This window comes from Cervus elaphus, chromosome 5, assembly GCF_910594005.1.
Source record: "Cervus elaphus chromosome 5, mCerEla1.1, whole genome shotgun sequence".
Lineage (NCBI taxonomy): Eukaryota > Metazoa > Chordata > Mammalia > Artiodactyla > Cervidae > Cervus > Cervus elaphus.
This window is the reverse complement of record NC_057819.1, coordinates 117,995,968-118,011,024: the sequence shown is the minus strand read 5'-3', so window position 1 is coordinate 118,011,024 and position 15,057 is coordinate 117,995,968. Positions and strand designations below refer to the sequence as shown.

General features: G+C 49.9%; 1 protein-coding gene across 3 annotated transcripts in view; it reads right to left on the bottom strand.

Moving 5' to 3' along the window:
- The window catches only part of CRHR1 (corticotropin releasing hormone receptor 1), a 54,070-nt gene that overhangs the window by 24,907 nt on the left and 14,106 nt on the right, over window positions 1–15,057 (bottom strand). For 2 of the 3 annotated variants that reach the window (XM_043904916.1, XM_043904915.1), the window contains exon 2: window positions 4,351–4,438. In XM_043904916.1, the coding sequence (XP_043760851.1) occupies window positions 4,351–4,438 (88 nt within the window). Of the gene's footprint in view, window positions 1–4,350; window positions 4,439–9,368; window positions 9,631–15,057 lie in introns of those variants that run through there. The other variant, XM_043904918.1, reaches the window with a different exon arrangement.

Sequence of the window (15,057 nt, the reverse complement as noted above, 5' to 3'; positions counted from 1 at the left end):
GGGGTGTGATTCCTCAGGACATGTGCGTGGGAGCCTCCTATCCTGTGGGCTCTTCGTTTTTGCATTCCTGGCACCTAGTACAGTGTCAGGAACATAGCAGGGCCTAAGGAAGATTGGGGGCTGTGTGTAAACCCAGTATAGGTATGGGACACGGCAGGGGTGACTCTGCACCCCAGATAACTGACCAAGCAGGCCCTGGATACCATGCCTCTCTGGGTGACCATATATATAGTGGTGAAAATGTCCAGAATCAGGCCCATTTGATTCAAATCTTAGGGCTAGTGCTTAGTAACTGTGTGTGCTTGGGCAAGTTACTTAACCTCTCTGAGCTGTAGGTTCCTATCTGTAAGATGATGATAAAAATACATGCTAACAATATTGTTGTGATGACTGAGTGAGATTAAAGCACTTAGAATGGAGTCTAACACTTAACAGCCACTAAGTACATCTTTGTTGTTGTTTTGTTTAGTTGCAAAGTCGTGTCCAACTCTTTGGAACCCCATGAACTATAGCCTGCCAGGCTCCTCTGTCCATGGGATTTTCCAAGCAAGAATACTGGAGTGGGTTGCCATTTCCTTCTCTAGGGGATCTTCCTGACGCAGGGATCGAACCCAAGTCTCCTGCATTGGCAGGTGGGCTCTTTACCACTAAGCTGCCAGGGAAGCCCGAGTAAATATTAGCTATCATTATTTATTATTATCACTCATGACCTTCAGACAGGTGATTACCCTGGGTCCTTGTCAGCAATATGATTTCCATGTGTCTCTGATGTTCACTGGTCAATAATTCTATTACTTTCTGGCATCATCATATTCATACCATTATTTTATACGTTTCCAAGTCTGTGGTCTGCCACATAATGGAGCCTTGACCCTGGGGACGCACTTTCTCCCTGCTCCTGGCATGTGAGAGGCCCCCCAAAGGGCCCCAGCTCAATGCCAGCCACCCCAGGCCAGACGCCCATCCATCTGTCTCAGTCCCTCCACCCCACCCTCACCATCTGTCTCTACCAGTGCCCATCGGTCTGGGTAGGTCTTAGCGCTGGAAGACAAATAGCCTGTTTTCAGAGGCTGCTGTGGAGAGTGATGGACTGCGTGCCTTGAAGCCAGGCAGACTGGGCTGGGGGCAGGGACACGGGGTACAAATCATCAGGGAATGGATGACATTCATCACGGCCCGCTGCCTCCGAGGACTGATGACACCGTCATGAGCTCAGGAATGTCACTGTGCAGGAGCACAACAAGCTAAGTTAATGGAGACTGACCTGCCCCCATCACCGCCCACACCCCCACCCCGCCATCAGTGCACGGGGCCTGGGACAGGGAGAGGCTCCATCTCAGGCCAGGCCTCTGAGTAGGTCTCCTCCCTCCCAGGCTTTCTCCTCTAGAGCTCCAGACTCTTGCTCCAGAACTTTCCCACTCCTCAGGGCCCAGCTTAGCCAACTTTGCAGCCAGATGTTCTGGGCTGTCAGTATCTCCCCAGGCTTCCTGCCCTTCCCGTCTCACCCTTCCCCTCTTCTTCCACCACACCCACCTGCTGGTCCTCGGTCAACTCTAGCTTTGACTCAGAACATTGACTCTTCTCTGCCAGTCTCTGCTCAGAATCTCTCAGAGACTCGCCTTGAAACTTCCTCCTTCAGGAAGCCTTCCTAGATTCACACCACCCCTGATCTAACCTTCCTGCCGCCTCCACTGTAGTGAGCAGTTCATGGCCAGTGTCTGCCTCTCATTCCAGCTACAAGGTAAGCACTTGTAAAAGCCTGTTCTAAAAAAAAAAAAAAAAAAAAAGCCTGTTCTATGGAGAAGGAAATGGCAACCCACTCCAGTATTCTTGCCTGGAAAAGTCCATGGACAGAGGAGCCTGGCGGGCTGCAGTTCATGGGATTACATGGCTGAGCATGTATGCACGAGGGTGGAGGGAGATGGGTTGGTAGCAATAAAGTGGTAGAACTAAAAAAAAAATAAATAAATAAAAGCCTGCTCTTACCAACAATAATAAATAATACTCAGTAGTGGTATGGCACTCTACAGTTTATGAAATATTGCCATTAAATGTAGTGCATTTAATTGCAATGGATCCTTGAGGCAGTTATCAGCCATCCTACTCTTCAATTACAGAGTGAGGCTCAAGGAACTCAAGGGCATGCTCATCCCTGAAGTCAAGGGCTACCAGCGGGGACCCCTAGGGCAGACAAAACAAGACTGAGCTCCACTATGAGCACGGGAACACAGTGCTCCAGGTCCCATTCTTCCCCTACCACCCGCCCCCCCGCCCAGCCCCCGCCAGTAGGAAGGGAACAGTAGGCTTGGGGGCAGCTGCTCGGCACTGTGGAGTCCTCCTCTCCCCGCAGGCCCAGAATCAGAAACTCCCTGCTTCCCTGTAGCACACAGCAGCCGTTTCTCCACCCGCATGCCTCTTGTGCTCCTCACAGCACATGGGTTTATGGACTTGACCCCCAGACCAGACTGTCAGCCCCTCTTTGTTCTGCCAGGGAACATGGGTCCTGGCACACAGTAGGTGCTCAGTTAATGAGTTGGATTAAATCAAACAGAGAGACCTGCAGAGAAAAAGGAATTACCAAAGAAGATTCCCTCAAAGACCCTCAGGTACCCCTCTCCATCTTCACTGGGCAATAGCATCGCCAGGACCCTAGTTAAAGGGGTCAGGATGAGGGTTCAGGGACCACACTCCAGATTAGAAAAGGTGTGGCCCCGGAGCCCCCAAACCTAATTCTCCCATCCCAGTTTCCTCATGAGTATAAATTGTTGTTTAGTTGCTAAGTCATGTCTGACCCTTTGCAACCCCACGGACTGCCGCACGCGTTTCCTCTGTTCTCCACTATCTCCCGGAGTTTGCTCAAACTCATGTCCATTGAGTCAGTGATGCTATCTAACGATCTCATTTTCTGCCATCCCCTTCTTTTGCCTTTAATTTTTCCCAGTGTCAGGGTCTTTTCCAGGGATTTGGCTCTTTGCATCAGGTGGTCCAAGTATTGCATCTTAAACTCTTGTGAAGATGAAATAGGATTATTATACAAAAGCACTTTGTAAATGGTGAAATTATACAAGTATTAGTAATATTTACAGTCCTTTCTGTTGAGGAGGGGTAGAGTACGGTGCTAAGGGATGTACGTGGAAGCCAGGCTTCCTGGGCTCAAGTTGGCTCAGCACTTAACTAGTTCTGCTCCAGGCCTCAGTTTCCTTATGTGTAAAAGGGATATACCCGCAACTGCCTCAGGAGGTCATTGTGAAAACTGGGTTAATACACAGATAGTTTCGACTTACGATGGTTCTACTTAATGATTTTTTGACTTTACGATGGCTTGAAAGCAATATGCATTCAGCACAAACCACACTTCTAATTTTGAAGTTTGACCTTTTCCCAGGCTAGTCATGTGGTACAATCCTCTCTCCTGATGCTGGGCAGTGGCAGTAGCCACAGTCCCCAAATAGTCATGCGATCATGAGAGGAAACAATCATCAATGCACTTACAACCACTCTGTACCCACACAACCATTTTGGTTTTCACTTTCAGTATGCCGTAAATGACATATAATACTTTAATTAAAAAAAAAAAAAGGCTTTGCGTCAGATAGTTTTGCTATCTATTTGTAGCTAATATAAGTATTCTAAGCATGTCAAAATAGATGAGTCTAAGCCATGCCTAGGTTATGTGTATTCAATGCATTTTCGGCTTATGGTATTTTCCACTTACGATGAGTTTATTTGGACGTTACCCCATCGTGAGTCAAGGAAGATCTGTTCTCAAACACCTCAGACGGTGCCCCACACATAGCTGTTGTTCAGTCACTTGTCTGACTCTTCATGACCCCATGGACTACAGACTTCACTGTCCCTCACCATCTCCTGAGTTTGCTCAAACTCTTGTCCATTAAATCGGTGATACCATCCAAGCATACAGCCATAGTTAGCACCCTACATATTCTGCTCCGGGCATTTTTAGCAGCAGAACAGCAGACTCTCTTCCTCACTGACGCCTGAGTCACAGCTCAGCCTTCTGCTTTGTTGATTCTCACAGCAGCAAGGGCTGGGGTGTCTTCCTCTGTTTTCCAGCCCAGAGCCAGAAGATAACACCTGGGCACACTTGCCCCAATCCCCTCTGTCACCTAATCACAGCTCTCTTTCCCACCACTCCAACATCCAGCTTCAGGATCCTCCTCAACACGGCTCTCGGTGGACAAATGATGGATTGCTTGGAGCCCCAGAGAAGAATCTCCCGCTATCCCTGCCCTCTCGTGGGCCGTGTGCAGGTGTTGGAGCCCTGGGGGGAGATGGGTGGTGAGGCTCTGGGGACCTGGAACCTTGCAGGAGGTAGATGGGCATGCTCACCAGAGACGTTGCTGGCCACGGACAAGCTCTCGCAATGCTGGTCCTGGAGGGAGGCGGAGATGGAGTTCAGCCCCAGGAGGAGAAGGGCCTGTGGGCACAGAAGGCGAGGGACTCCGTTAGACCGTGCCAGGAGCAGTCTGGACTGCAACTTCCTGCCGCCTCCAGTCTCCTTCCTCCTCTGTACGGTCTTACCCAGACACACGCCCTTCTCCCACCAACCCAGCCTCCCTGCCCTCCTGCCCCGTCTCCTTCTTGCCTACAACGTCCGGGGCTGCCCTGCTCTCGGAGGAACCTGAAAAGGAGGCAGGTGAGAGCAGGAGCCCAGGTTCCCGGGACAGAGGTGAACTCTCTCCCTGAGGGCAGGGAGGCTCTGCCTGAGAAAGCCACCTCCATCCTCACGGGATCACAAGGATGGCACAGCTGTGTCCCAACACACAGACATACAGACACACAGAGACACACACACCCTCCCACCTGCCCCCTGAGCACCCCTCCCCTCCCCTGGGCTCACAGAAGCCCCCCAGTAGTGAGCCTGCCTCCCTGCCTTACTCCTTCCCCAGCTGTAGGAACTCAGGGCTCACCCACCGGCCTCATCCCTGTCCAGCTAATTACTGGTCACTGCAAATTGTGCCTGAACCATCTACCAAGTCCTTTTACGTCCACGATGATACTTCACTCTCTGTGGGGCAGGTGTGGCTGTCCCGGACAAGGAAGCCGAGGCCCCGAGAGGCGAAGGGATAAATGTGTCTGGAAAGATGGATGCCTTATTCCAGGGAGAATCTCTGCCTCTTACATCCCTGGGGACTCTGTATCACTCTGATTCCAAAATTCCAGCCTACTTGGGGACAGTAGCAGGGCCTCCACACCTGGAGGGCTGTCCTTCCTTCACCTAATACCCCCGCACAATCATTGTGCTCCCTCCCTTGAGGTCAACACCCTCCCTGTGGATTGAGAGTCAAGACACCTGGTGTCCAGCCCCAGTCTCACTGTGTTGCCGTGGGCAAGTTACTTGACCTCTCTGTGCCTCAGTTTCCTCACCTGTAAAGACTGGCATAATAGCCTCCCCATCTCCCCAGGCTTACAGGATAGGATGCAGGGTATATAGGAGTCCTTTGGAAGCAGCACAGCTTGCTCCAAGAGGGCAGGGATTTTGTTTTATTCATTGCATTCAAATTTGCTGAATACATTAATGGGTTACATTGTGTTTCAGGTCTACAACAGGCACTCAATAGGTCACATTGAATGATTTGAACTTGGCGATTCTCATTTAGTCAAGGCTTGGAGGCTAGACGATTGTTTCCCTAGGGATTTGATTTGCGAAGGGCTAAGAAGCATGTGGGGGTTTGGGGTAGGGAAGGATGGTAATCAGCCCCTCCCCCAGTTGTCAGGACATGGGAGCCTGATGACCTGCAGAGCTCTGTCTCCCTGACCTCATGGGAGACTCCACTCCACATCACCACCCCTGCTCCCTGCTCTTTATTCCTGGGGTCTCCCCTCCCTGGGATTCTCTCTCACCTCCCTCCACCCTACACTGGGTCTTGGCCCCAACCCATTTGCAAACAGTTCTGCAAAACTCACTGCAGAAGTATTAGGGGAAACAGTGACCAAAACCTCCTGCCCTGTCCAGGCAAGATAGTAACCACTTACATGAGTTATCTTACAACTTGGAACTCACAAGTGACCACCAACCAGCAGAATTCCAGAAAGTCAAAAGGAGAGAGAAGACAGACACCAGTACATATGTCCTACTGGCTGCCCAGAATCCTTCTTGCTGGAATCCATCGTGGTTGAGCAATGTGTGTGCCACCAGCAAGGACCCTGAGTCAGATGGATTGGCCCCAGACAACCTGGAAACTAACCCCATCACCATAAAATCTGGGACTGTGAGCCACATGCAGAGCAGTTCTCCTGGGTTCCCTCACCCCGTTGCTCTCCACCTGGGGGCCCCTTCCCAAAAAAGTCTCTTGCTGTTTCAGTGCATGTGTCTCCTTGGACAATTCATTCTTGAGTGTTAGACCCACTCTCGGGCTCTGGAAGGAGTCCCCATTCCTGCAATAGGACTTCAGACAGAGACACATAGATCTGGAAGTAGCCTGAGCCATTTTACAGAGGAAAATGGGATTGGGAGAGAGGTAGGGGCTTGTCCGAGTCCCACAGTGAGCCAGTTTCGAATTTAGACCCGAGCCAGGGTGGTGGCCAAAGCCACTGGCAAGCATTTGCAGCCTTCGCTGGCAGGGCTAGGACTAAGGTGAGGAGAGCAAGGCATTCCTTTCAGGTGCAAAATATAAGGGGTGGGGGCTGGGCACCAAAAATCTTAGTAGTCAGATACATCATATTTTAATGCAATATTTTTTTTAAATTCTACGTCAATGCCATACAGATGGTTAACACAGGAAAAGATGCTCAACATCACTCTTTATCAGAGAAATGCAAATCAAAACCACAATGAGGTACCATCTCATGCCAGTCAGAATGGCTGCTATCAAAAAGTCTACAAACAATAAATGCTGGAGAGGGTGTGGAGAAAAGGGAACCCTCTTACACTGTTGGTGGGAATGCAAACTAGTACAGCCACGATAGAGAACAGTGTGGAGATTCCTTAAAAAAACTGGAAATAGAACTGCCACATGACCCAGCAACCTCACTGCTAGGTATACACACCGAGGAAACCAGAATTGAGAGAGACACGTGTAGCCTAATGTTCATCGCAGCACTGTTTTCAATAGCCAAGACGTGGAAGCAACCTAGATGTCATCAGCAGACGAATGGGTAAGAAAGCTGTGGTACATATACACAATGGAATATTACTCAGCTATTAAAAAGAATGCATCTGAATCAGTTCTAATGAGGTGGATGAAACTGGAGCCCATTATACAGAGTGAAGTAAGTCAGAAAGAAAAACATCAATACAGTATACTAACGCATATATATGGAATTTAGAAAGATGGTAACGATGACCCCTTATGTGAGACAGCAAAAGAGACACAGATGTATAGAACAGTCTTTTGGACTCTCTGGGAGAAGGTGAGGGTGGGGTGATTTGAGAGAATAGCATTGAAACATGTATATTATCATATGTGAATCAGATCGCCAGTCCAGGTTCGATGCATGAGACAGGATGCTCAGGACTGGTGCACTGGGATGACCCAGAAGGATGGGATGGGGAGGGAGGTGGGAGGGGGGTTCAGGATGGGGAACACATGTACACCCATGGCTGATTCATATCAATGTATGGCAAAAACCACTACAATACTGTAAAATAATTAGCCTCCAATTAAAATAAATTAATTCATTAAAAAAAATTCCAAGTCAATGCAAAAAATTCCATGATGAACAACATATAAAAAGCTTTTTTTTTTTTTTAAGGCAGGCTCACTACCAGTGCTGGGTCCTATTGGAAGCTGGGGTAAAAGGAAAAATCAGTGATAACATTAAAATATTAATCTTGATTGTGTGATTTCAGGCAGCTTTTTAAATCCCATGCTTGAGAAAAATGTCTCACTTGCCTGACCTTAGTCCTGGCCTTGTTGCTCATGTATCTTCTCCCCAGACTGGCCTCCACCCACTAGCCCAGACTCTCCCCGCCCACCACTAGCACCACCCACCTTCCCACTCCCTTCGGTTGACAAAGGCGGATGACAAAGGCAGATCCTGATCCCTTCTCTCCCACCCTACATTCCAAGACAGAACCGAATACTCCCCACTCCTGGTCAGGGCCTGCCCAGCGCCCCGGCCTCTGGTAGGAAGTCCCCGGCTCCCGCATTCACCCTGATGGTTCCCCCGCTTCGTCCCCTCAGGGCTGAGCCTGAGCCCGCAGGGGGCTTTGTTGATTCCCTCACGGGCACACTCCCCCTGTCACATCATGAGGGTCTTTCGCTCTAACTGGGCCAAGCTCCAGGCTCCGAGCCCACCCCGGCCCTGTGCCCTCGTCCCGTGCCCAGAGCTTGGCCTCGACCAACAGAGGTGGGGTCAGCTAACTCACTCCCGGGACCCAGGAGTGATTAGAACAAACCCAGTCATCTCTCTGGCCCCATGGAACTTCCAACACTTTATTAATCAGTAATTAAACTTCACAGTCCCCAGAGAGAGGGCGAACTATCTTTACCCTCATTTTCCAAATGAAAAATGCAGAAGCAAGAGAGAGGTGGAGGCCACCAGGCCCGCCAGTGGCTCCCGCAGGCTGAGCAGAGAGCAGTGTCCATGCTGACAGACGTGCTTGCTGGGCACAGTCAGCGGGCACCCGGCTGTGAGCTGTCCTCGGGGAGGGCCGCTCCATTGGGATGGCCAGAGACCTCTTCTAGAAGCGGACTAGGGACCCCTAGCCCTGGCTTGTCACTCACCCCTGCCTCTGCCACCTCCCAACACGGACACATGTATACACACACACAGAATGGAAATGGGGCTCCCAAAGCCAACTCAGCCACAGGCAAATTAAAGAAACCGGTAACACCCTGTATAAAAATATCAGCCCTGCTGCCTGGCATTCTACCGCTATCCTAAGCCTGAAGCTGTGCTTTGTGCTCTGGTCTCTCAGTTCCTCCTTGAAAGCACGCCACGTTTTATTCACACTGAATTACTTATGGTTTCCCCAGCACATGGGGTCCTGCTGGGGTCTGCCCACTCCTCACCCTGGCTCACCCCTTCCCCTGGTGAACTCTGCAGCCCTCAAACGTCAGGCCCAGAGCCCCACCCCTTGGCCCCACCCCACTCCCTGACCCTCCAAGGCCAAGCAACTCTGTGACCCATCCATGCACCCAGGTCCCCTCCATACACACACTAGACCCTGGCAATCAGAGAGCTCAGACTAGTGCCAAATGCACGGAATTGCCTCCGAAAAGCACTTATGCACCAGGGTTCTAAGTAGATGGCAAATACACCAGCCAGAAGGTCTTAGCCTCGAATCTTAATGTCTTGGGGTTCCACAAGGAGTGGGCAAATCCAGATTCATCACGAAACCAAAGCAAATGCCACAGCACGACGCCTGTCCTTGGCTGACTGCCTATAACCCCGATCCTCACCTCTCATGGATGCGCTGGTTCACAAAGTCATTTTCTCCCAAAAGAGGCCTGGGTTTGCATTATGCCAAGAAATAGGTTTCTTGAAATTCCCCAACCAACTTCCCCTCTCAGGAAATCTCGGCTCTGTATAGAATCTGGATCTAAGCCACCTCTGGCTCCGCGGAAGGGTTTGTCATGCTCCTGGCTTATTCCGGAATCATACTTTCGTAAAAAGTGCAGAGCTTTCCCGTGTACTTCCTTCCACCATAATGCTGATCTCCTCTTCAACATTCACTAGTTTTCCAAATCTGCCAACAGGAAATTATTACACCATAGTGACAGACAGGCCCCTGAAGTTTCAAGGATGTTGCTTGTTTTCTTCTAAAGCTGAGAGTTTTTAATCTGGGGTCCACAAACACATGAGGCAGGGTGGGGGGCATGAAACCCTGTGATTAAATGCAGAATGTTATGTGTAGGGACTTCCTTGGTGGTCCAGTGGCTGGGACTCTGAGCTCTTAATGTAGAGGGTTCGGGTTCAACCCATGGTCGGGGAACCAGATCCCAAATGCCGCAACTAAAAGGTGGTCCAGTGATTAAGACTCTGCGCTTCCACTGCAGGGACTACAGGTTTGATCCCTGGTCAGGGAAGTTCTGCGTGCCATGGGTTGCAGCCAACAAAAAAGAACCCTCAGGCTGCAACTAAGACTTGGTACAGCCAAATAAATAAAAATTAAAAAAAAAAAAGAAAGTTGCATGTAAGGCCAATGATTTTCAGGGAGGGTACAGAGCTTCCTCCACTGCTCAGTGAAGTCTAGCACCCCAAAATATGGCCAGAGCGTGTGATGAGCAGGGTAACATCAGAGACCTGGGCCTCACCAGACTGGACACGTCATCCTCTCCCAAAGCTACCAATGGTGGCTTTGACCTAAGAACCACCACATTCTTGGGCGCCCCTGTCATCAGCCCTGGCCGCGCTGGCTCCTCCTTTCAGAACCATTTTTGACAAACCAAGTTTTCAGGACTTCGTGAGGTGGGAGAGAAAACCAAAATGGGGCTGAGGATCTGCAGCTGGCGGGCGCTAAGCTCGCTGACGAGGTAATGCTTCACCCTCCCTGCATCCGCCTGGCAGGCCCAAGGCCCCCGAATAAAACCCGCACCTCAGCCGCAAAGCTCTTCACCCGCCAAGGAGCCAGACCTTGAATGTTAAATCTGGGAAGGCCGAGGGCATGCTGTGGCTCAATCATAGCACCACATAAAATGACACGGGTTCCCTAACAAGGGAGGAGCCCTGAGCTCCGGAGAGCAGACAGGGCAAGTCTCCTGCCCCCTATTTCACAGGGCTTGTGGCTCAGTGGTAAAGAATCACTGGCTGATGCAGGAGGTGCAGGAAATCTGGGTACAATCCCTGGGTCGGAAAGATCCCCTGGAGGAGGAAATGTCAACCCACTCCGGTATTCTTGCCTCGAGAATCCCATGAACAGAGGAGCCTGGTGGGCTACAGTCCATAGGGTTGCAAAGAGTTGGATATGACCGAGCAACGGAGCACGCACGCACATGCACGTATAGTTGAACTGTTTTTAGTGGCTGAGTGGATGTTGGGGTTCAGTAAGCAGGCGTTCTGGGTCTGTCTTTCAAGTGGATGAAAGATGGAGGAAGACAGATCAGGGCAAGGCATGGGAAGAAGGGATGCAGAGGAGAGGGGAGGGCGAAGGAGCCCGTGGAGAGGGCGGGTGGGCAGGCCGCGGTCTGACAGCTGCCTGCTCCAGGCTGCTCCAGCTGCTGCCCATGCCCCACCTCCTGGCCAGCGCAGAGTGTGGCTGGAATTGAAGCTGCCACCCCAATTCCCAGTGTGACTTTGGCATAAAGGTTAATCACACCCAGAAAATGCTTATTAGAGACCATAAATAACTATGCTGCTGAGGCTCAGTTTGGTCTTTAAGGGACAAAAGCACAATTTCCTTTGACGGGATGATCTGGTAATTAACCTTTCAGGGAGAGTCCTGAAGGGCCACTGGAGGCAACAGAGGCCACCTTCACCTCTCCAAAGTTCACGAGGAGCAAGGAGAAGGGGGTCAGTCTTCCTTCCCCTTCACAATCTCTGATGCTCAGCCTGGGAGAGCCCCAGAGGCCCCAGGAAAACCTCTCCTAGGGGCCAGGGACTGAGATGGCTGTCCAGCAGAATCACAGCTTTAGCATTTGAGAGTGGTCTTCCAGTGAGATTCTTCCCCCTTCTGCTGGGCTCTGAGCCCAGTCTTGCCACTGTCTGTGTGGGCAAGTCACCGCACCCCTCTGGGCAATACCCTCTTTCTTACCTGCATTATAAGGTTGTAGGCCACCAGAAGGGTGGGGAGAAAAAGGAGAGAGATGCTTTCTGTGATTCACAAGGCGATGGTGTGGGCAGGCTTCCTGGGGGAGGTGACTCCTACAAGTGCCCATAAGGGCTTCCCAGGTGGAGCAGTGATAAAGAATCACCTGCCAATGCAGGAAGCACAAGATATGTGGCCTCAATCCCTGGGTCAAGAAGATTCCCTGAAGAAGGAAATGGTAACCCACTCCAGTATTCTTGCCAGGGAAATACCATGGACAGAGGAGCCTGGCGGGCTATAGTCCAGGGGGTTGCAGAGAGTTGGACACCACAGAGCGACTGAGTGTGCACACACACACACACACATAAGTGCCCATGGAGTCAGGATCATGACTGGGTCACTCTGGGCCCTAGAATCTTTCTTGGTTACGGAGAGGGTTGGACTAGAACAAGCCGTCCTGGTGTTCCTTCCAAGCCCTGGGGGAGGGGCTGCAGTAGGACCAGTGTTCTCTCCTCCACTCGGTCAGATTGTTCTGCCTTCTCTGTAAGCTTTCCTTTCTGCAAAGGAAAAAGGGGGTTTTCAGCTTAAAAGGAAAGTTGTTTTGATTTTTGTCTCCTGTTTTTTTTTAAACCATCCAACTAAGTGATCTCACCGAGCCCCTTGTTGAACTGGGATTCTACATTCGAGTAGTCCAGGATTCCTTGATTTGAAAAAAAGGAAACGAACTCAGAAGAGGCGGGGAAGGACACATAGACACACACACACAGACCCAGACAGACACACACAAAGGAGAATGGCAAGGCAAGGTGTGCATGAGTGCAGGGGATTGTGGGATTACAGGAGGGGTCAGCCCAAGGCGACGGTGTGGGCAGGCTTCCTGGGGGGGTGAGTTGGAGGAGGGCAGAGCGGCCACAGACCGTGAGAAGGAGAGAGAGGGCCTTCCAGGAGGGGGAGTGGGGTGGGAGGAGGTCCTGAGCTTTGGGGGCAGCACAGACCACCTATGGAAGGTCTCAGACACTAGGCTGAGCTGGATCCATCCGACCTGGAGTGCCGAGGTGGATTCCTGAGCATCAGCTTGTCATAGCTGGTCAGTTTCATTTGTAGGTACAGACAGACCCAGACAGCGGAAGAGACACAAGCTCAGTGGAGACCCTTCAGTAACTGGGGGAAGAACCCGGGCCTTGCTGCACCCCGCCCCTTCCCTGGAGACCGCCGGAGGCAAAACACCCTCAGCGAAGACTGCCGCCTGCTGGCCAAGGAAGGAAAGCCCGCTCCTCCTGGGTTCTGGGGTCCCCTGGCTCCACAGCCCAAATATCTGACCATCCTGACTCTGCTTTCTGTTGCACTATGGTCGTTCTCAGCTTTATTGAAATGACATATAACATTGTATAAATTTAAAGTATACATGATGATTCAATACACATATATATTGCAAAATGATTACCACAATTAGTTAACACATCCATTATCTCACATAGTTACAATTGTGTGTGTGTGTGAGAAACTATTAAGATCTACTCTCTTAGTAATTTTCAAATACTCAACACAGCTATAGTCAACATGCTGTCCATTGCACTCCCAGAATGTATTCACCTTATAACTGGAAGTTTGTATTTTTGACTACCCATTCCCACATCTCCATTTCACTCATGGCAATCACCTATCTGTTCTCTGTTTCTCTGAGTTCGAATTTTTTAGATTCCACATATATGTGAGATCATAAGGTACTTATTGGTTTTTGTCTTATTTTATTCAGCATAATGCCCTCGAGGTTCATCCATGTCATCACAAATGGCAGGATTCCCTTCTTTTTATGTCTTAATAATATTCCACATTTTCTTTATCCATTTATCCATTGATAGACACTTTTGTTATTCCATATCTTAGCTATTGTATTGTTGTTCAGTCACTAAGTCATATCTGACTCTTTGCGACCCCCTGAACTGCAGCTCGCCAGGTCTCCCTGTCCTTCACTATCTCCCAGAGTTTGCTCAAACTCATGTCCATTGAGTCAGTGATGCCATTCAATCATTTCGTCCTCTGTCGCCCCCTTTTCCTCTTGCCCTCAATCTTTCTCAGTAACAAGGTCTTTTCCAATGCGTTGGCTCTTTGCATCAGGTAGCCAAAGTACTGGAGCTTCAGTATTAAGTCCTTCTAATGAATATTCAGGGTTGATTTCCTTTGGAATTGACTGGTTTTATCTCCTTACTGTTTGCTGCCCAAGGGGCTATTGTACACAATGCTGCAATGAACACAGGGATTCAGATATCTCTTCAAGGTAATGATTCATTTCCTTTGGATACATACCCAGAAGTGGAACTGCTGTATCATATGGTAGTTCTATTTTTAACTTTTTGAGTAAACTCCATACTAGTTTTCATAGTGGCTGTACCAATTTACATTCCGACCAACAGTGCACTAGGGTTCCCTTTTCTCCACATCCTCCCCTGCACTTATCTTGCCTTTTTTATAATACCTATTCTCAGATGTGAGATGATACCTATTGTGTTTTTTATTTGCATTTCTCAGATTTCATTGGATTATTTGCAGGGCTCACTTTTGTTTGGAGGGGTGCTTTTGCTAATGAGTTGTATGGGTTCCCCTTATATATTTTGGATATTGACCCTTTATCAAAGCTGTGGTTTTTAAGGTAACAGCCTGTTTTAAGCAAAGCCAGGGGAAGAAAATCTAAATATGAAGAAGAGGAGGGATCATAAATCAAGATTTCTTTAGAAAGCTGGCTCTCCTGTTGGATTTAAAAATCAGGATCTGGTGTGCAGGAATAAAACATATGCGCAATCAACTCTTCGGAAACCTGTGTGCCTACAGGGGATACATCTGTAGAGACAGAATGACAATACGGGGGAGGTACAGAGCCCACACGCAATTATGAGATTTCTGCCCTGCACAGAGGTGCCAAGTAGAGGGGTCTCTGGGGGCTAGAATTGCAGGCTGCACCTCAGCAGAGCTGGGACCCCCGGGGTGGGGTGCATTTTCTGATTCGCCGGATGCCCCTTCTCAGCCCTCTCAACTGACCCAGGACTTCTGCCCTTCCCACCACCCCTCCCCGCTCCATCCTGCCCCAGGTCAGCTCCTCCCCCGACAGCCTCTGTCTAGGACAGCCACAACCTCAAAGCAAAGAGCCTGTGCTTTCCCCAAAGGGGGTGAACAGTGAAAGATTATTCTATTTTAGGCCATTGAGAAATAATTTATTGTTACATTTAATTAACTTAAATTGCTGTTGTGCAGAGAGGAAAAAAATGGAAAGGAAAATCTCCTACCTACACTTCAGGGAGTGGGGCCCACCTGGGTGCTCCCGCCTCCAGGCCTTCTCCCTGGGGCCCTGGGCTCAGGATGCACCCTGCCCCATGTCCCTGCTACGTCACTCCTTAGCTCCCATAATG